The sequence below is a fragment of the Benincasa hispida genome, chromosome 11 (assembly GCF_027475165.1).
Source record: "Benincasa hispida cultivar pf3 chromosome 11, pf3_genome.v1.1, whole genome shotgun sequence".
Lineage (NCBI taxonomy): Eukaryota > Viridiplantae > Streptophyta > Magnoliopsida > Cucurbitales > Cucurbitaceae > Benincasa > Benincasa hispida.
In genome coordinates, this window is record NC_143488.1 from 53,722,037 (window position 1) to 53,745,287 (window position 23,251).

Here is a 23,251-nt window from a genome sequence, read left to right on the forward strand (position 1 = left end):
GAGTGACTGAGTCTCTCAAACTCTGAAGATCAGTTCCAACTTCAGTCTGAAAACCAAAGCTCTCCAAGAGGTCATGGATCTCCTGCTCAAAAACAATATTGTTAATAGCAATTTGTCTAATCACATCTTCTTGTGACATACCTGAGTCGGCAGTGTGAGCATGCATCATATGTCAGATTTGGCAGGATGTGGATCATTGTTGAACTGGTCCAATCCTAGGTTTCCATAACCATAGGACTCCTCCCATCTGGGCCCATGGAAATCGTCATTCATATAATTAGGATACCCTTCCATGGAGTAGTCTCATGGCATAGGGTTCCACTGTAAACTTGGGCATGCTTGCTCAGAGTGATCAGTCCTACATGTTTGCACCTGCTGCGGGTTACCTGCAGCCAACTGACTAACCAAAGAAGTTAACTCAGCAAGTTGATCTCGAAGGCCACAAACCTCGTCACTAAGCTGGGATGCTCCACTCAATTGTCCACATCCTTGTTGATGATATCTATCCATGCTTAGAATACTGACACAAAAAGGAAAACAAATCAAAAGCAAAAGAATACCCTAACTAGAAATTTAGCTAACGAAACGTCAATGGCTTCCCCGACAACGGCATCAATTTTTACATATCCAAAACTTATATCATTAATGAGCTTCAGACTTGATCAAAAGAAAATTTATAACACCGAGTTATTCCTATTACTACTAAAACATAACAACAATGGTAAATCTAAGTCGATCTGTAAAGAAGCGCGATTGGTTTCATTAAGTTAATTTTCTAACTAGAGCGATAAATAGGAGGCTTAGTGTGAAAGAGATATATGCGTGAAATTGAAATAAAATGGTAAATGTAATATATGATAAGAGTCTATCTAATTTCTAGAGCAAGAGAGAATTTCCTATTCAATTTCTATCATGAAAATCAATTAATTGAATTAAACCTCTGAACTCCTCAGCCTATTAGAGAATCTAATAGCCCAATTAGCCAAATTTGATATTAAACTAAATAACCCTAATTCAATTTACAACCCTTCCTTCTTAGCGACATACAAGTTAAAATTGAATTGCATTACAAAAGGGTTCAATTGTTGAGACATACTACAAGCCGAAAAGTCATATCTTATAACATGATTAATTATGAAAGATTATACTAAGGCATACGTGCAACTAAATCAATCGATATTGCATAGGCTATGACGATTTTGCAAACAAGAATTCAATAAACCGGTTTGTCAGATCAATTCATAAAAATCCCATTAAAATTCAATCAAATCATCCCAAATACTTCACAACAATAATTAGAAATCTCAAGAAATTAATCATAGGGCTCTTGCTCAAAGAAACTAGATAGAATTTACCTCATCAATTCATAGATAAATCTGAGATACACATTTGTTCCATGGATTATAACCCAAAAGAAGAAGAAAAACTAACCTTAAGATACTGAAAATTGAAGGGAAAGGAGGAAGGATGAAGTTTAACCTCGGCCTCCATCAATTTGACCCCCTAAATTCAGCATAATTTCGACCTAAAACTAAGAGGAGTTTTTATAGAAAAATTCAGGGCAGCATCATAACACATGGAATAACGTTGCAACGCTGATGCGACTGAAGGAGAGCGTCAGGCTGGAAGTCCAACGCTCACTTGCATGCGTGTCCCACTCCACATCCGTCAAAGATCATAGCGCTGCAACGCTGATGGGCAACATTACAATGTTGGACATTCTGTCCCCAAACGTTAGAGTGATGCGTCAGGATTCATTGCAACAATGGCGATGTTGAACATTCAAAGCGTTGTTACGCTCGGGGCAACATTGCAACGCTCCCCTACACTCCAAGCTACTGCCTCCAAGCATTGCACAAGCGTCAGACTTAGGCCAATCTTGAGCGTCGTGACACTCCGGTAGGGACATTTTGGTCCTTTTGATTCCTTTGAAGCCCAAATGCTCAAATCAACTCCAAATTGCTTCAAATTAATCTCGTTCTTCACCAAATGATTAATTCTACCTCTTAATTACCCGATACCTACAAAGTAGGGAAATAAACACATAAAATCCACTAACGAGCCCAAATTAAGCTAGGAAAAATAGCTCTTTTTGAGAGCTATCAACCATGTCTCCCCCTTTCTGGCTAAAATAAAACAAAAGGTAATAAAAAATAATTAAAAAATAAAAAATAAAAAATCAATCTCACCTTTGAGAAAAGGAAGCCCACCAAACCTGGACAAAATAGTCTGCATCACCTACAACACTTCATCAACCTCAGCTTTTCGTTCCTTAAGTTTTTATATCATGTTATCAATGTCACGAGACTCATTTGATAACAGTTGAAGAATACGACTGCCAAATAAAGAATCAATTAAAGCTTGGTTGGGGCCATCAAAATGAGAATTCATAGTAGTATTAATATCAGGAACATGGTGACCTTACAAGAATTTGGGATGAATAATGAAAAGACTAGGAGAGCCAATAGATTCAGTGGATGTAATGAAGTCAGGTTTATGGGATAATAAAAAGCCACAAATCAACCATGGGTAGCAAATGGACAATCGAAGGGCTTTTGACCCGATGTGGTGCTTTATTTGATTCAAAACAAATACCCCATAGTTAAGCTGAGCTCGTGTCCTAATTTAGCAGATCAAAGTAGTAAGAGAAACAGAAAGCCCTAACTTATGGGATGAAGTGCACCTATTTGCAATTCCAATTTTGTGGACATACTTTACATTAAGCATGACTATAGGCAGCTGACTCTTCCTAGGCCATGAAGAACGAGCACCTCCCATTTAAGTCCCTTAGAGATGGACGCACTTTTGTCACGTGTTCATGCACATTCCTATGTAGAACTGGTTGATTAAAGCAAGAGATATAACAAACGATTGACGTCGAATATAAACTTTCTGAAAATAAAGACCGGCTAGATCAACCAAATCAGAGGTTAGATTGACAATAAACTCTCAAACAAGTTGGGGATAATGAGATCTCAAATTCAATATTGTTCTTTCTAACCCAACATCAAGTAACAACTCCATAAGATCAAAACATCCCGAGTACACTCTGACAGTACCTTTTCATCAACAATATTTTTCTTCACCACATATTTCTACAAACTAGCACCCTCCTCGATATGGAAAGACACCCCATCCAAGGGCATAAAGGAAACATTTGAACTCGCAGACTGCTTTCCTTTGCCTTTTGCCGTAGCACGAGTGACATGAACATTTCCAGTGTCATTATCAAAACTACTCCATAGACCCCAGTTGAAATCCTCCTAAGAAAGAGACTTTTCAAATCATGTCTCATGCAAAGCATCAACATCGGTTTCAACAACAGCGCCATTATCAACAACACCAGCACTAATATCCTCAGTTCTCTTCGATTGAAGCTCAACAAGAGGAGTATCTTCATCAATATCTTCATCAGAGCTAGGGGGTTTTTTTATTTAGAATTCCGTTCACTGATTTCAAGGTCAACATCAGACAAGTTCCAACCCACATAAGAGGTATCATTGAAAAATATTATAACATAAGCTAACTCTTGAAAATTTTGAAGATTCAAAGGCTAAATAAACTTCCTAAACTAATTTTGCAGAACTATCTTTACTTAAAATGTTAATAAAAACACATTTCTAACATTTCGCTCAAAATTAACTTACGGGCAAATACCAGTCTAAAGAAAAGGTAAACAAAAAATGTGAAATGTACCAAAGATCTAGTTTCAAAATTACGATCAAATTGGTGATAAATTTTCAACTGACTACTGGAAGATGCAAAAAGATAACTAAGTTCAAACCGACTTTTACGAACCAAAGAATGAGAACCACAAACCGACTTTTACGAACCAAAGAATGAGAACCACAAACCGACTTTTACAAACCAAAGAATGAGAACCGTACGGGTTGACGCCATGATTGAACATCAGTTCTATCTCTATATGCTTGGAACAAAGCCCTGTTGTTTCTGCCAATATTAAAGAACATAAAAAGCTATTGCCAAAGATTGTAACATCTAAGCTAAGGAGTCTCTCAAAATCCTCAACAAAGGTGATTCACTTTTTATTTCCCAGAGTGACATTGAATAAGTTAAAACCTGATATGCGATGTCAAACTACTTATTATCGACCAACGACATTACAGGAATCCCGTTGCACGAAAAGCTTGAACACCGAACATGCAACTCATCCCCAACCTTAAAATTGCTCCTGTTGTCTCCCTGTATATTGCAAAGAAAACAGTAGAAAACTCATCTTCTAGACCTTCAACGCTGTACTATAACAGAAATAATCAGCCACAATATAAGGTCTCAAAAAGAAGAAAATGGTAATGTACCTCGAATCGATACATCGCACGAACCCCTTCACCCAAATCAAGCACTAAACCACGAGCTCGAACCTGATAAATCTTTGCTCTGACTTTCATTCCAATTTTCAGATTTCTTGTAGTTATGGGGCTTTCAACTTCAACTTTATTGTTATTTACACCCTTCTGAGTAAAGGGTTTTGACTGGCTAGCCTTCGGTTTTCGAGTATCCTTAAGTTTCAGGTTCAAACCAGCAGATTTTTTTTCTTCCTCATCACAATCTTCAGCACTTCGAATAAGAATTGAAGGAACTGACAAAGTAGGATTCACCTCACTACCTTCATTGTTATTTACACCCTTCTGAATACGTTTTGGTGTAGATGTAGTCTTCGGTTTAGATTTTTTTTCTTCCTCATCACAATCTTCAGCACTTTGAATCAGAATCGAGGGAACTGATAAAGTAGGACTCACCTCACTACCTTTATTGTTATTTACACCCTTCTGCATACGTTTTGGTGTAGATTTAGTCTTTGGTTTTTGAGTATCCTTAGGTTTCAAGTTCATACCAGCAGATTTTTTTTCTTCCTCATCACAATCATCAGCACTTCGAATAAGCATCGAGGGAACTGACAAAGTATGATTCACCTCACTACCTACACTTGTGTCCACTAGAGAAGTATTGGATGTAGAATTCCGAGTTTCATGTTGGGTCTTATATACTTCTCCAACTGGAGGAACTGATTCCAAAGAAGAAACAGAATTTCCATTCTGACCTTCGGCTTTTGGTCCCGGCAACGTTGCTTTAAGGGACAATTTGATGTTACCACGGACATCTTGACCTATGCACCTCAAGGAAATCTTCTGACCAACAGACACAACATCTGAAACCCGGGAGATCTGATCACAAGAAATGTGAGCCATTTTTAGAAGGGAAAAAAAACAAGTATACTTGTAAATATTAATCTTTTGTTTTTGAAAACTATGTCAACAAAAACCCCTTCCACTGGTAAATCACTCTGATTTGCTATCTACTTTCTACCCATATTTTCAAAAACAAAGTCAAGTTTAAAAAAAAAGTAATTTCTAAAATTCTATTTTTAGTTTTGGAATTTAGTTAAGAATTCAACTCTTTTTACTTAGGAAAGATGAAAATCATGATAAGAATTTGAGAAGAAACAAACCTCATTTTAAAAAACCAAATAGTTATAAATCGGGCCTAAAATTTTTAAATAAATAGTCGGTATATTTCCATATCAGTCTATGCACACTTCAATAAATTTCGCAAGATAACTGTTGACTATGTAACATTCGATAACCTTGTAGAATTTTAATATCATGCCACAATATGGATTACTACTCTTAGGTTAAATGTTAGAATGATGAATATATTTTACAAAAAATTGAAGACAGCACGCATTTTAGATTATTTTCTTATAAAAATGGTATCGGAAGTGAAAGTATTTGGTTGAACTCATTTCAAGAAAAGAGTGCTTTAAAAGAGTGCTTACTGGATCGTGTGACAACTCTGAGATGTGGAGAAGGCCTTGCTGCCCACCATTAAACTCAACAAATGCACCATACTCTTTTACTGAAGTTACAATACATTTATAAGTTCCTCCAATTTCAATCTCACGGCCAAGTATGAAATCAACCTGTAAAATAGTGAAGTTACCTCAGTCAGCCTGTAAAAAAGTTGCGTGAGAGAAATTTGCTATATTCAGGCAGAGAAAATTTCCTATACTTTCACTCGAAGTACAAACATAATTTCCCTAAACATAATATTAACAAATTTACGACGACTGCAGAGCATTCAACAAAAATTTACAGACAGCACACAGTAGCCTTGAAATGTGAAGATAACATGGAACACAAGTAAGAAGTAGAGACAAACAAGGGAAAGCCATACCTTTTCTAGAACTTTCTCCATCACAGCATGATTTTTAGCCATTATGGTAAGAGTACCATCACCTACCGATATGCGTGCACCTAAACAATATCAAGAAAACCAAGCTGAACAAGTGACGACCATGATTCAATATTCAAGAAGAATCAAAGTTGAAGTAACAAAAGAGTTATCTTGATAGTCCTAGCGGCATTTGCTTTCTGATAATTGTATAGGATCTAGACACAATATTCACTAGCAACACAAGTGGAAGAATTGCTACAACAGAAGACAGTGCATCTATGCTTGATACAAAAACTTACATTAATCAAATATAATTATTGGGCATAAGCCTTAGTTTGCACTAGCAGGTAAAAAAAATAATTTTTTTTTTTTGAAAAGGAAACAACATTTTTTATTGAAATAATGAAATGAGGTTAATGCTCAAAGATACAATTTCTAGAATTACACAAAGATACCATAATGATCTAGTTCAATTAGATGGGAACGAATGCCCAAACCATAAATGAATAAATAATATCATGTGAGACTACAAAACTAGAAGCAATAAACTAAACAAATGAATAAAATCATAAGTCCCAACTGCACAGTATACCTGTCTCCTCTTCAACTCTTTTCTTCAAAGTACCAAGAGGTCCAATTAGTCGACGAATAGCATCATTATCATACTTTAAGGTAGCTGCAATGGGTCACATTGACCAAGACATTTAATAGGTTTCAAGTAGTAATAATAGACAGTCAATGGGAAAAAAAAAAACTTCAATAATAATTCCCACCTAATTGAGGAGAGTTTTTAGGATCCTTAATATGTGGTGCATTAATCTCACGCTCCATGTGCTCAAGTATTTGCCAACGACCTTTACGTGCATGCTCTAGGGACTCGCATATTATGTCCAATGGAATTCCAGCAGGTTTTATATCCAACTGAATTGCTGTAATTCCTTTTCGTGTGCCAGCTACTTTGAAGTCCATGTCACCCAGATGATCTTCAAGCCCCTACAAATCCATATGCAACAAACTCACAAATCAAATTAATAGAAGCCAAAAAGTAGGACTGCGTCTGAAATTCTGCCAGGTTTCAAAAATTCTTTCCTTCATTAATGAACTGATTAGCTTTCCTAATAGAAGCTTGAAGGAAGAAAAGGTTGTGGACTTGGGTACAAATGATTTTTTATGTTCAAGGAAAGAAAGAATTGGTCGAGAACAACCAATACCAACCTCAATGGTATTCATAACAAGAAGAAACATACCCCTTTCATTCATTAGAGAAAAAGTAGTATTACAGCCTAATATCCACGAATCAAATCCAACAAACCAATTAGAGTTATTTACAAAAAGTTGCATACTACTTAAACTTTCTTTCTAAAGATACTCATGAGGGCATAAAATTTAGCTAACTCAAATACTTCCCTACAAATCAAGCTTTCTTGCCCATTAAAAATTTGGTTGCTCCTTTCCCACCAAATACACCAAATAATTGAATTCCCAGTAGCAATGCTGTCCCCTGCTATCCTCTGGAAACAATGACCACGAGGCATAACATCTTCCAATGCATGTTGAAAGCCCAGACATACGGGAAAAAAAAGATGATCGAAACCCTAACAGGCTCCAAATGCAAAGACATTACCACCATGGATTCAAAGAAATCAACCAACTACCATAGCTTTAACAATTTATTCTTCCTTCCGATATCCTCTCAATCCATTATCTAGCAACTCTCTGGCTAATAACCACTTACCTACCACTAGTTAGCTGTGTCTAAATACTGATATTATAGCAGCTAGCACTAGATAATTCTAGAGCCAGACGACCTCTTGCCCCTACTGATGTATGTATTGCGTATCAGAGATTAAGAGGACACATCAACTGACAAAAAGAAAAGGAGTGAAACTAAAAGTTGCCCTTGACCCAGAGAGCTAAACCAGGGAAGGCAAGAGAAAATCTTACCAGTATATCAGTCAAGATACGGTAATCTTTAATTGCACCAGTTGATGGATCGGTTTCACTAACAAGGCCCACTGAAACACCAGCCACGTGTTCATTTAACGGAATGCCAGCATCCATCAATGCCATACTACCTGCAGAAATAAGGTTATATTAACCACATGAAATCACAACAATGCATTAACTCAAATTAACATAACTGTTGAAGATCTATTATGGCAAAATGAAGAATTTCATTAAATTCAGTAGGCTTTTAAATGAAAGGATCTGATTTTTGAATCAGAAATTGAGGGTAGGATCAAATCCATTACAAGTTGCGACTACAACAAATCATACAGCAATACAAACAACTTTTTTATTTCAACCAAAGAAATGAAAAGCACCATTTCCTTTTCCAGAAAAGAAAGTGTTAAAACTCTGCACAACAATTTTAATACAAAACATTTGATTGATGCAAGAGCAAATAGTACCTCCACAAACAGTTGCCATTGATGTCGAACCATCTGATGCCATGACTTCTGAGGTTATGCGGACAGTATATGGAAATTCATCTTCAGGAGGTAACACAGCGAGCAAAGCTTTCTCGGCAAGAGTTCCTGCCAGAAAGAAAATATTTTAATTGAAGACAGTATTCCATTCAGCAATTCAAGAGTATTAAATGCTTTAGATGATGGGTTGCATCACGAGTTTCTACATTTCCTTTCCTCACCCCACATATCTGCAATTAAGACCTTTCTACAGCTGATCATGTTATAGATAACCAAAAACTCTAGGTTACTAAAGGTTAAATTTGAAATAAAAGCCCAAGGATTTCCATCTTTTTTTTTTAATGAGAAACAGTCCATCATAATTTCATTGATTGTATGAAATTACAAAAGGGGCAACATGTCCCATGAGAGATTGCATGATCCTAAGCAATTGAGATATAAGAGATGTGAGGTTGTAATCACAAAAAAGGAAGTGAATTTACACAATGAAAGAGATGTATACAAAAGGTGATCAAACAAATTGTGTGAAATCCGATTCTGTCTTAAACTTATGATTGACTTTGGTCCTTATCAAAGATCTTTCAGAAACCAAAGTTTTACACCTTTACCAACCTAAAAACAAAAGCAAGAGTAAATGAAGGATTGATTCTCACACAAAAAACCTCAAATTTTGCTTCTTACCATAGGATGACCAATCTTAACGATTTTGACTGATAATGCTGAAGTTGAACACTACCTTATGTGAAAGAGAAACTTTATTTCCCAATGGAAACCTCCATAGCTAAATGGAAACCAACACTTTATTCCTATGACCAAATTTCCATACCAACTGCCCACTTCAGTTTAAATATCTTGAATACCATGAAGAAAAAGATAAATCATTTACCATGGCCAACTTCACGCCTATTTAAACCACCTCGTTTTCCCACTTCATTAATTGAAAATGGGGGGAAGCTATAGTGAAGCATAAAACGTTTTGTTGGTGGTCCAACGAGGGAATCCAAGCGTTGAGCATCTTCTGGTGCTCCAAGTGTAACAGTACATAGAACCTGTATGGGAGTGAATCAGTAGTGCTTTTTGAGAATTAGAAATTAGAAGTAACATGTCACAAAGTTTTCCGACACTTGTTGGTAAAATGATCGATAATAACTAGCCAAAAAACTACTAAAGAAATTGTCTGAGCTGACCTGTGTATCTCCTCGAGAAAAAATTGATGACCCATGAAGTATAGGTAAATAACTGGATTCACAATACAACGGCCTAACTTCGTCAAGACGTCTACCATCAACTCTAAGTCCTTCGGCAATGATCCTTCTGCGGATAACCTAATATTTCATGAACTTAACAAGTTGCTAATGTTCTTAGAGAGAATAAAGATGGATGTAATAAAAACTTAATGACTGAACAAAAAATCATGTGCTTTGTATATTGTCCTTCATTAGAAAATCAGCTCCCCATCCAGTTACGTCTATCCCAAAATTAAAATCCATCAATGACAATGATACAGTACACAAACCCTGAGAAAGCTACACACTTCCGGAAATAGTTATGCCAACAGATAGATAAATTACATGGATTTCACTGAATTTTTAACTTTGAGACAGAGGGAGACAGAAAGCTTCAACTCGACATATTAAATATGATAAAATGTAAAAATTTTATATTAATTAAAATTTTTATTTGATCGAGATTAAGAAGAAAGAATGAACAGAAAAGATTAATGTACTATCAATTATAAAGAAACTACAAGAGTTTACTCACCAACTATGACTAAAATTCTTTCAAATGTTTATAACTGTATTGTCATATACATACCTTTTTCCTCACATAGTCTACTGCTTTTGGCAAAACCTTCAGGCCTTCTTCATCGCATTCTTCTTCAAATGCTTTCTTTACATCTTGTGTGATCTTTTCTAAGGCCTCGCCACGTTCAAACTAAAAATAATACAAAATTAAAACTATATAGCTATTGATCATAAAAAATATTTAATGGAAAAAATATGATTTCTTTGCAAAGAAAGATGAAAGACACGCAAAGGTAGGTCAGCAGGAGTTCAAGGCAATAATTCAAACATTCATCTTGCAAATAAATAGTGAATACCTTGCCATAAGAGGGGTCAGTGAAAACAGCTTCAATAGGGGATTCAGCTAACTTGGTAACTTTCTCCATTGTACTATCTGACACCATGGACAACTTGTATTCCTTCTTCAGCTTTCCAGCTTTAGCAGCCAGTCTGATTTGAGGTTCAAGAAACTTAACTGCCTAAATATCACCGTCGGTGTTGTTAGTAGTGATCAGTTACAAAAGTCTAGCTGAATTAATTTAAATCTCCATCACTTACTTCGGGATGTGCCAACCTCAATCCAGCTTCAAGATCTTTTTCTGTGATTTCACGTGCTTGGACATCAATCATCAAAGTTTTCTCCCTCGTACAGGCATATACTAAGTTGAGATCGCTCAAGTTAAGCTGCATTATATCCAAAGTTTATACACTCATAAATAGGAGAAATCTAACTACAACATCTTTATGTTGCCAAACACATAACATTTAACTAGTTAGTCATTTCATAGTTGTTGACACTGGACTGAACTAAAATTTTCGACAATACGAAGTTCAATAAATCGCAATAGCACTCCTCTCAAGCTGGTTTTATGAAGCATACAATAGCAAAATTCTAATAAAAATTTTACACATGCAAGAACAAAAAGATGTCAAATAATGAGGCTATTAAGAGAAAGTTCAAAGTATAGGCTTTTAGGAAACCTTTTTTTTATTTCAACAATTTGCAGAGTGGGGGATTCGAACTACTGACCTCTTGGTTGATATTTTATACTTTATGTCAGTCAAGCTATGGTCATGTTGGCAACTTATTTAAACATTCTCTTTACAATAACTTCTAAATTTTACTATTCTCTTTATAATAACTTCTAAAATAATAATAAATAAATAAATAAAATAATAAACTGAACTAAATTTCAAAGCCATGGAGAAGCAAAATTTAATACTTATTTTCATGATTGAAGGTGGTGAAATAAAAACTGAATCAGAAGTAAATTTTCACTATTTAAAATAATAAAGCCAATTTAGTATGCATACAAGCTCAAGAAAAGACAACAAACAGACAACGAGAAAAACACAAATGGACCCGTCTTTGTTTGTGTTCATGTACGAAATATAAAGAGGGTGCAGGAGCAGTCAAGCACCACCGTAATTACCTCATCCATTGTTGGGTTGACAATAAACTTCCCATTAATCCTTCCTATACGTATCACTCCAATGGGGCCACCCCACGGAATATCTGATAACATAAGAGCAGCGGATGTTGCATTAGCTGCCATAACATCTGGATCTCGTTTACCATCGGAAGAAAGAACGTTGGCCATTACCTTTGATTAGGAAATATGCATGAAAGTCATCAAGACAAAATGGGTCACAGAACAGGCATGCCAAAGTATTGTGACATGTAAGATCTCACGTGATCATTTACCAAAGTGCACTATCGTGGACATATTAACCTAAACTCAAAATACATACCTGGACCTCATGGAAAAATCCAGTGGGAAATAATGGCCTAATAGGACGATCTATAATGCGGCCACATAATAGTTCACGCTCTTTAGGAGCCCCCTCTCTCCTCATGAATGTACCCGGAATAACACCTTGTGCAAATTGCTTCTCTTGATAATCCACCTAAACAGATGAAAAAAATATATTCAAAACCTTCCTCCACTGCACATTCTAGCAAATGGTGTCGGAAGAGCACATGACACAACAAAACACCCAATTACGTATACTAAAAGCATCAAATATCATCAAAAGTGAAAATGTGGCCAGAAAACAGATTGTACATTTCATTCTAATGAACTCCATCACTATAACAATTGCACTTCCTCTGCATGAACTAGTGCCACAAATATCATTAGCCATTCGAAATGATAATCCAGACCATGTGGATCATCCTTAATTCCCGACCTCTTCAGATTATTACAAACAAAAAATCGAAGAAGACAAATGGAAATGTGAAGGAAACAAAATCTTGCAACGGAAAAGTTCCCCATACAACATTCTACTCATGCTTGTGAGGCTCATTTCGTTCAAATCATTTATCACTGTTTCTCATCCGCCCACCAATCAAGAAGAAAGAAGTAAGAAATAACAGACACAATCTTTCCAAGCATTTCGACAAATAACTGTTATGGCTGAAAAATGCGTGGCTAAGTATTTGGCATGACCCAATGGATCATTCCAAGATTGTTTATTTGGAAGTATGGAATAGGGTCGGCCATATACCTTCTGGAGGCCAACCGAAGGAAAAGTAATGTCTTTTAAGTGTTTTACTTTTGAACCATCTACAAGTGTTTGGGTTGGGTCCATCGATTCGTACTATTAAGTTGAACTAGTAATGATCCAATATATTATCACAGAAATTGATGTTGCGAAATCAAATTTCTATATAATCAGCATGGTTCATGACATTTGAGTTACGCTGAAAAAATACTCCGAGTTCTTTACTCTATTAGCTCAATCGTTATGGACTTGATCCTCGGAGTGTCACTGGTGCTAGAGCTTATTGTTTTAGAATGCAGTCACAACTAAAGAACAGACATACCGTGAGAGGCAAAAAATCACGAACAGCGTCCCCCTTAGCAGAGGTAACGGTAGACAAGACCTTGGTCTCTTCAATGCCCAAAACCGCGGCTCCATTAGCGAAACGAGCGATCTTTCCAGTTTCCAGCGTAACCAAGTGCGATCCAATCTCGAATTCTTCTTTGAAAGTTCCAAGAACCTTGGTTCGGGCGAGGGTTGTATCGGTATCAAGCTGGTGCTGAGACTGAGAAGCGAAGCCCATGCGACCGCAGCAAATGGTACGAAAGCCGAGGCTTCTCCAAGTTAGGAAATGAGGAATGGTAGAAAAGAGTGGATTCCCTTTGGAAGCCACGGACGCCATGGCAACTCTCGCAACTGTGAGCTCTGAGGGGTTTAGGGTTTAAGAGTTTAGGCGCGAGGCTGAGTACGTGAGTTATTGCTTGTACTGCCAGGGAAGAGGGCAGCAAAAATTAAAAAACCCACTTCATTTTCCCTTTTTTCTTTTTCCTTTTTTAAGTAACGGCTTAAACAATATTTAGTTATTTCTTAAGTTTGTAATATTATTTTGGTTAAAAATCATTTTTAGTCTCTAAACTTTTATAGAAATAACTATTTGGTCCTTAAACATTGATTTGTAATAATTTAGTTCTTATATTTTAAGTTTTATAACAATTTAGTTTTTGAATTTTACTGTATAACAATTTAGTCCATATACTTTAAAATTTGTAACAATTCAGTCCCTATTATAGAAACTAATGGTAAGATTTCATGAATAAATAAATTGCTAAACTAGTTAGAGACTCAATATTTGTGCAGAATATAAAGGTTACATCATGAAATATTAAAAATCGGCATCTAATTTTGATGAACATTTTTACTTGAGGGACTAGATTGTTACAATTTTGAATGTACAATGACTAAATAGTCACATACTAAGGTTCAGAGACCAATCATTACAAAATTGAAAGTACGAGAACTAAATCATTATAAACTAAAATTCATGAACTAAATTGTTACTCTCAATAAAGTTTAAAGACTAAAAGTGATTTTTAACCTATTACTTTTAACCTTTCATAAACTTATTAGAACGACTCTTGGGTAGTAATCCTTTAAAATTTTATACAGATATTTGAACTTGTAATTATGCGGCAATGACCTAAAATGCTATGTAAGCATGTGTTTTCATGTTTGTTTGAATAATAACAATGAGATTTCTCAATATCATACTAAGAATGGCTAGAATTTTCATCCGAAAATGTCATTCGTTTGATGAGAAAGATTTTTATTATAGGTTACTATGACTGCTACAAGTCTTCATTTTCTTTTGAAATTCCAAAAAAAAAAAAAAAAAAACTTTACTCTAAAGGGTAGTCTTCAAACCTTTATGAAAGGTAAGGAATAGTATGGCAAGTATAAGGATATTTTTAAAATAAAATACAAAGTTAAAAGATATATTTTATAATTTAACCTTTTTTTTAAGTTTCAATAAATTGAACCCTTAGGTGACGTTTGGCCTATGAGATTAGATTTGGGTGGGCTTGGCATTTAAATTCAAGCCCACATTTGGCCCAAGGTGTAGATATTTAAGGATTTACCATCATAATTTCAAGAGGATTTGGTAGGTTTGCTCGTTTTCAATTCACACGATGTGTCATCTCTTCTCTCTCATCTCTCTTCTCCTTTTTCGTTATTGAAATCCAGATGTGTCTTCTTCATCTCTTTCTCTCATTTCCCACTGAAACTCCAACTCTATCTTCCTCCTTGTTGTCTTGCATGTCAACCGATGCTCCTCAGAAGTACGTAATCTACTTCTTTGTGTATTTTGTTGGCTCTTCCTTTTTTAATCTACTTGCAATTCCTTCTTATTTCACCTTAATTTCATCTCCTTCTTCTCTTTTTTTTTTTCACGTTTTACGGTGATTTGTGATATTCATTGTTCAATTTTTAGAATATTTTTCACGTTTTCTTTGATTTTAGGATTCGTTCAATGGTATTTGTCTTTTTTATTTTAGTGGTTTCGATTCTCATATTTAAACTTTTTTTCTCAATTTGTTCTTCTTTCTTCTAATCAGTGTCTGATATCTCTTGATATGTTTCAATCGCTATCTCTCCCTTTCTCAACTGCTAAGAATCTACTCTTTCTGTTTAGATCCATTCTCTTAGAAACCCTTTTGCTGACCAGAATCCACCTTTTGCCGCCTCTTAGAAGTTGTGGTAGTTGAGAGAGATTTGAATTTGGAAATGATAGTTTTATCTTCAGAGAGTATTTGTATTCGATACATAGTAATCATTTCTTCATTTATTAATGGTGGTTGAGTGATTTAAAAGTGTAATTTATTGGTTAACATCACCTGTTAAACCCTATATATATATATATATATATATATATATATATATATACTTTTGAGTGGTAAACTCTCTTTCATTATCTTTGTATAAACCTTGCTTTCTATTATTAACTTGTTTCTTCTTATACTATTGTTTTCCTCATAAACTAATTGATGTCGTTTTTCCATCTTATTTGACGTTACAGTCGGGGGCACGTGGACTTTCCTTTATTAATACTTACTTTTACATTGAACTATCATGAAGTGATCAAAGAGCCTACTGTATACAAGGCAATGCCTTTCAACAATATTTTCTATGGTAATTTCACTTACCTCATCTCATTGACTTCTTTTATTTTACTTTTTTTTGTAGGCCTATCTTGTCTTGCCTCACACGCTCAGTTATCTTAAATTCACCACTACGTAATGTGTTTTTTTCCTTCTCACATTCGTACATGGACTTTTGTGTTATCAATTTTTTTGTTAGTACATTCATGTTTTGTATATTATGATTTTGTTATATTTACCATATTATTTTAACTTTTGAGAATACTTTGTTTGGAATGGAATTTGTAATGTTATTATAAGTGATTTTTTTTTTTTGTGAATGTCTATATGAGAAAAACAGTGATATTGAATTGTTATAGAAAGCAAATGGGATGAATATATTTGTAACTTTTTTCTTCAAAAAATTGTCTAAAATATACCTATGATAATTAATGTGATATTGACTTGTTATACAAACAACAATGTTTACTAACTACATAAAATTTGTACAAATCTGAATTTGAAAAATGCTCATTTTTTTAACCTGTTTTTAAAAGCAAATCTAAATTGTAAAATTTTTAAATTTGTTATAAATTGAAGTTTTTAGATCAAATTAAATTTTCAAAATCAGAATACACTAAATATGTCGTAAAATATGGTAAATAAAATAAATTAGAGATTAAAAAAGAAAAGTAAATTTTCTATAAGGACCTTGTTAATTTCTTTATTTTTTAAAAAGAAAACTAAATTACGAACTTTTCGCAATCTTAGTAAATTTGTTATAAAACTGTATTTTAAAAACTTTATAATCAATTTTTCTTTTCTAAAAAAAGATATCCATGTATTTTTTTAAAAAAGCAAGACTAAATTACAGATTCTATAAATTTAGATTTAGGTTGGTTGAAAACTAAAATTTTAAAATCAAGTAATTTACGCAAGGATTTCTTCTTTTCCTTCTTCTTTTTGTTTTTTTAAAAGCAAAACTAAATTTAAAATTTTCCAAACTTCGATACTAAGTTATATAAAAGAGGAGGTTCCTAAAGAAAAAAAAATGTAAGGCAATTTTTTGTTTTTTTTATTTACTAAAACTAAAAATAACAGTACTTAGGTTTACACTAACATTAGGGGTACCAAGATTGATACTGTTTTTGTCGCTTATAGATTTAGGGAGGCAAAAGGACTTGAACCATCGAAATAGATTGTGGTTGTGATAGTGGAATCAATGTTAGGACTTTAGAAGCCTCGTGCAGTAGGAACTCAATTGTTTTTATTTTGTCAGGAACCTATTGTTAAATAAAGTACTAAGATAGAACGAACAAAGAACCACGCGAGTTGATTGCAATACTTACGGTCATTTACACAACACAACAACAATGATGTTGGGGTTTATGTCCTAAAACTCGTAGATAGTAAATGTTATTGATTGGTTGTCATCAATAAAGAGTTCTAGATGTTAATTCAATAAATGTTATTGCTTGTTTTGTTGTCTATTTTGTCTTAATAACCCTAAATCCAATAAACTAACATCAATGCTGTTGGGGTTGATGCCCTAAATCTCGTGGGTCCTATAGTTTGTAATTGTGATGTACAAATGGTCTGTAGTAGATGGATAAGGTTGGGTACCTTATCTTGTGACACTACGAATATACCTCCCTTGTAGATGTTACAATTGTTGTAAAGTGCTACAAATGATCTAATTCTAATTATTCATGTAGCGACATGTGAGCGGAGGTGTTCTATACAAAAGGGTTTGTATAAGATTGGACCACGAAATAACTAGTTTCATAATATAACACCGTTACTAATAGAGACTCACATTTCACTAGGATGACCATAGGTGACATGACCTAAATCCTAAGTGAATTGTGAACTCCTGTCTATAAAGGTGATCCTTTGATTTGTATGGGTGAGAATAGCGAGATTGCTGACTCAATAAGCCTACCATTTTGGAGATTTGTCTAATTGGGGAGCTGGGAACACAGCTACACAAGACATAATTCACTCATTCCCTAATATCGGAGTAAGTAGATAAATTACTCCCTTAATGGTTGATTTTGGGACTTGAACAATATAGCGTCACACCCTCTCTTGGCCTAAGAGGGGTTTGGTCATAGTTGGATTATGACTTGTTGTTCATCAGAGAGATCGGTGGTACTTAAGAAGTTAAATGTAACTATAGGGGCAAAATAGTAATTTTGACCCAGTTGTACTTACGAGTAATTTGTGAAAGGTCATTGCACTATTGATTGATTATATTCAATTGACACAAAAATATATCTGTAGTGTGAAGAATGCAGTTGTCAGTCTTTAGTCGAATGACCGACAGTTAATAGATGTTCAATAACTTAATTAAAGAAGTTTAATTAATTATTAAGTACTATTAGAGCTTCAATCTATAGGTCCATAAGGTCCCCTCTGTAGCTCGACAATGATTAATGAGCATCAATTTTAGATTAATTTGAATTGTTCAAATTGAGAGAATTAATTATGTGTGATATGATTAATTTAACTTAATTATATATGATATAATTAATATAATGTATTTGATATATTAGTATAAAGTTTATTTTGAGAGGAATTAATTATTTAAATATAATTAAAATACTAATTATATGGATGAGATTCATAAAATTAAATTTAGTATAAATATGATTTATATTAAATATCATAATTGATTGACAGAATTTAAGACTGTAGTTTATATTGTATTTGATACAATATAAAGACTATAGGTTATATATATATATCGGAAGCTATTAGGATCCTAAGCACTTTAATTACATCAATTTTAATGGATTAACATGCAAGTTTATGATAATGATAGAGATAGGTTTTCAAGAATATAACCTTTGATGAATCCTCAATATGCTCCAAACCTCTACGAATTTCTTCTTCAATCCTTGAAGTAAACTACCACAAAAGTCTTCTTTACTATTCTCAAGCATTAGATTGGGTGGTGAAACCCAGATTGAGAGAGAGATAAAGAGTGAAAATTGAGCTAGAGAAAGTGTTGAAGAGAAAACTGATTTTCTTCATAATTTTTTAGTTTTACATGAATAAATTCTTTGATATTAAATCTCATATATATTGAATCATATCACGCAATGAGATTAAATGGGAAAATGCCACTCATTTCTTACTAAAATGAGTGGATTAGGAGTAACATTTAGTGGGAGAATCCCATTTTCCCATTAAATCTCATTTATATTATTATTTAATGAAATTACAAAAAAAAATATAAATAATAATAATGAAATTTTATTTTATTTTTTTTATTTATTTATAACTTAATTAATTTAATCAAATTAAATTAATTCTATATTTTGAATTTCACATATTCAAATTTCAAATAAATAAATTGTTAATAATTAAACATTTTAATTAATTTATCTAAATCATATTTTAATATTTTCCTCTATCCAAAATTGTTCAATTCATTAATTAAGCATTAATTATATCGAATATAATAATCCAAACCCTAGAACGAATTTGAACATTTCAAATTCTCTCAACGCGTTTTCTAAGGTTGAATCCTTTTACGAGCTAGTAGAGGGACCTAATTGGTCTACAGATCATGAGCTCCAATGATTTGAGATTAATTAGTTAAACTCTTTAAATCGAATTAACCAATATTCGTTAACTACCAAAACACTCCACTATAGCTCAGTAGTTGCACTTTCCTCACTGTAAATATATTTATGTCCACTTGATTTAACCATAATCAGTAAGTTGATCTTTCATAAGTTGTTCGTATTTACAGTTAGGTCAAAATTACCGTGTTACCCCTGTAATACATCTTGCTCCTTAAGTCTCCACCAATCCTCTAATGAACAATTGGTTTATGGTCCTACCAATAAACCGAGTTCCTATCAGCTACAGAGAGGGCAGAGCCCTTTTGTTCAAGACGAGAAGTCGGTACTTAAGGGAACAACCTATCTGCTAATCCTAAAACTGGTAGGAGTGAATTCTGTCTTGCAGGACTATGTTCTTAGTTATCTATCCGGTCTTATCCCTAAAATGGGAGACTTATTTAATGGTGATGTTGAGTCACTCTCACCTATGCAGATTAAAGGATAATCATGAATAAACAGGAGGTTATAGTTAGTTTAGGATTGAGATCGAGTTATCTTAAGTCATTGAATTGAAATAGCTAGTTTTGACATTAAACAGTCGTTATAAAGAAATCGTGGTCCGGTCTTTGTTTGCATAAGGATGCTCTCACTCGCATGTCTCCACATGAATGATTTTGGGATCACATCATTTGTATCAATATACAAAGTGGGTCGCTTCTATAATGTTCTCATAATAAGGTAACCAACTCTATCCATATACTTAACCGTTTTAGCTATGTACTAAAACTTTATCCATTTTTATGTCTCTTCATAAAGTTTAAGTATTCATGTTATATCTAAGGGTTCATTAGTTTATTGGATTTATGAATCTATGAGTGTAATTTATATATTCAATAACAACTTTATTGAAATACTTTTAATAACATATTTATTGTTGATAAAATATGTTTTAATGTTTACAAACTATGAGTTTTAGGAAATTAGTTTTTAATTTTCAAAACTAAAGGGGCAAATAACTTCTCTCCACTTAATTCTCTCTTGATTTAACGTGGTGAGTAGGGATGTCCATCTACCCCGCGGGGCCCCGTTTAGACGCGGAATGGGAGAGGGAGTGGGGATAATTTTTTCTCTGTTAGCTAAATGGGGACGGGGATTATATTCCCCCACGGCCCGCCTCGATGAATATGTTATATAATTATGTTTATATAATAATAATTACTTCTTCTTCTTCTTCTTTTATTATGATTATTACTTTTTACAAAAATTGTGAATTAGTTATTTTCTAATTTTCATTTCATCCTTTTCGTACTTTAATACATTTCTAAATTGTTTTGACATTTAAAACCTTCTACCTTAAGTCATAAATGTTGTAGTATTTAAATGGAAAGCTCGACTATGATATTGTAATATTTAAATTTTAACTTTTAGAAATTATGTGATTAAATATATTTTTATACATATAATAGTATTATTTTTATAATGAATTTTTATACTATTTTCTTTGAATGAAAAATTTATTAGAAATAACTCATTTAATATATATAATTTTATTTCGTTATGAATAAACAAAACTGTTAAAAATGAATATATTAAAAAAAAAAAAATTCCTGCGGGGAACTCGATCCCCGTGAATTCTCCACCTCGTCTCCGCCCCGCGAAATTCGCAGGGATGGTTGTTTTCAATAGACCTTCATGTTCTATGGGAAGAAGAACTGAAGTGTATCTCTCTAAAAAAAAAAAAATATCCACAAACACTCTCATTCTCTCAAATTTCTCCCTCTTTCCCAAAACCCACAACTCCTGAGGATTCTCTACCAAAAAGAGAATACAGAAGGCTCCGCTTGGTGATGTTATCATTGGGTGTTTATGATCGTGATTGTTCGTGACCGTTTTGGAAAGGGGATTTCGTGAAGATTCACCCTTCAATTTTATTGCACTATTTTTGTCATGAATTCAAAGGAAAACTTAACTAATCACGATGGTTTATGTAGCACAAATTCTGTTCATGGTTGATTCACCCTTCAATTTTATGGCACTATTTTTGTGCACTCTGCAATTGAAACTTTAGTTAATCTTGAATTATTATCTCTTAGCATACTTAAGTAGACCATAAAAGCCACATTGATGTTGATAATCTTCTATGATGCGATCATTTAGTTTTATGTTTGAGAAGTACCTAGGTAGAATACTGTTCATGTCTATGTCTTCAGTTTGCATATGAACAAATGAACCATAGTGGCGGTAGCCGTAGACATTTATAATTTATTTTTTTTAAAGAGGAAACTAAAATTTAATTAAAGACAATATACCCAAATGTTCTATCGTTCAGGGGTCTGAAGCATCTGATGGCTTTGGTTTGTGGTGCCATCTAGTGTGGAAGCAAACCTTATGGAAAACAGTAAAGGCAAGTATAAACATCACTACTTATTTATTATACTATGTAGACATCTAGTGCATAAAATTACTTCATTATTATTTATTGGTTTATTTACTGTAGTGTCCTTTACAAGTTGGGAGCACTGAATGCAGATACTACGTCATGAGGTATATGAGGGACATTGTGATTGGAAGAAGCATTGCCATCTCAGATTTGCTATGTTATCAAACTATTTCGACATTTCAAATAGTGTAGGAAAAGTAAAATTTATTTTAATATTTGGCTTTTATGTTTATAGATTGATACAAGGAACTCGTACTCACAAATCAAGTTAGACGAGGTGCAAGTTGAGCTGGCTGAATTTTTGGATTGTTACATGTGATAGTAAGTGCTCGCACAATTTGGTCATTTTGAAGAAAAGTATTTGTTCTGGCTGAGTTTCTAGATTTCCTTCACATATTGATATAGATGTAATATTTTTTTGGAATTGATCATATGTAAGGGTGGTTAATTGTAGTTTTGGAAAGGTAGTTAATTGTTCATATGTGTTCATGTGGAGACGATGATTGCAAAGGTGGTTTTGATAGTTGTTATGGGGAGAATATAGTTTTGTTAATATGGGGTGGATGGTAGTTTTGATAGAAGTTTTGGAAATGTAGTTTTTAAATTGTTCATATTGGGTTGCCCATATTCTTCTAGTTAACTTAGAAAATCCTTTATGAAGTTACAAAGTTTTATAATGACAATGTTGAAGAATGTTATCTTGTGTCAAAGGTATTGGAGGAAATTTTGGTTCATAAGATTGAAAATGTGTTTGGTTGTTTATTTGGTTTGATGGATATTTGTCATAATATAATACATTATATGTGATTGTTGGATCAAAATACAGGAACAATTTATAAGTAAACATCTATATTGTTTTTTTAAAAAAACTTGCAAACATACTTACAAGTGGAAACTATAAAGAAGTTTTTCACTTGACACTTTATTATTGTCAAGAAAACCTATATTCTTGACATTTTTGAAGAATCAAGTAAAGTATATCTTGACATTTTTCATATATCAAGTGAAAATGTTCTTGACGTTTTTTATTTATCAAAAACGCCAATATTCTTGACATTTCCAACATGTCAAGTGTCATTGTTCTTGATATTTTTTCTGTTGGGGTTGATGCCCTAAATCTCGTAGGGTTCTGTAGTTTGTAAATGCATGTATGAACAAACAATTTTGTGATATATAATATGAGATATTTTATTTTATTTAGTCTATAAGATATGAGATATTTTAGTTGCATTATCCACAAACCAATAAACTAAGATCCATGATTATTGTTGTAACTTAAGTATGTATGTGGAGACATACTAGTAGATTTGTATTTTAAGTGATAACTTAAATGGTATGTAGTATATGGATAAAGGAGGAAAACCTTATCTTGGTGACATTACGAGTGTGGCCCGCTTTGTAGGTGTTACAAACGTCGTAAAGTGCTACAAAT

The 23,251-nt window shown here is 33.6% G+C and overlaps 1 protein-coding gene and 1 long non-coding RNA gene across 2 annotated transcripts; one reads left to right on the forward strand and one right to left on the reverse strand.

Annotated features, from left to right (window-relative positions):
* Nucleotides 1-3,704: 3,704 nt before the first annotated feature.
* LOC120091297 (polyribonucleotide nucleotidyltransferase) lies at nucleotides 3,705-13,699 on the reverse strand. The gene is made up of 16 exons (XM_039049268.2): nucleotides 13,236-13,699; nucleotides 12,161-12,316; nucleotides 11,842-12,012; nucleotides 10,967-11,092; nucleotides 10,726-10,887; nucleotides 10,440-10,559; nucleotides 9,812-9,949; nucleotides 9,511-9,673; nucleotides 8,607-8,732; nucleotides 8,140-8,270; nucleotides 6,969-7,188; nucleotides 6,788-6,871; nucleotides 6,196-6,275; nucleotides 5,798-5,941; nucleotides 4,320-5,186; nucleotides 3,705-4,203 (listed from the first exon to the last, which is right to left on the reverse strand). The coding sequence occupies exons 1-16, from the start codon at nucleotides 13,572-13,574 to the stop codon at nucleotides 4,099-4,101; spliced, it is 3,132 nt and encodes a 1,043-aa protein (XP_038905196.2). The 5' UTR covers nucleotides 13,575-13,699; the 3' UTR covers nucleotides 3,705-4,098.
* Nucleotides 13,700-14,825: 1,126 nt separating this feature from the next.
* Nucleotides 14,826-22,430, forward strand: LOC120090065 (uncharacterized). Its single transcript, XR_016524373.1, has 5 exons — nucleotides 14,826-15,009; nucleotides 15,747-15,859; nucleotides 21,709-21,783; nucleotides 21,877-21,923; nucleotides 22,055-22,430. It is a non-coding gene; the product is annotated as an uncharacterized LOC120090065 (long non-coding RNA).
* The last annotated feature ends 821 nt before the right edge of the window (nucleotides 22,431-23,251 follow it).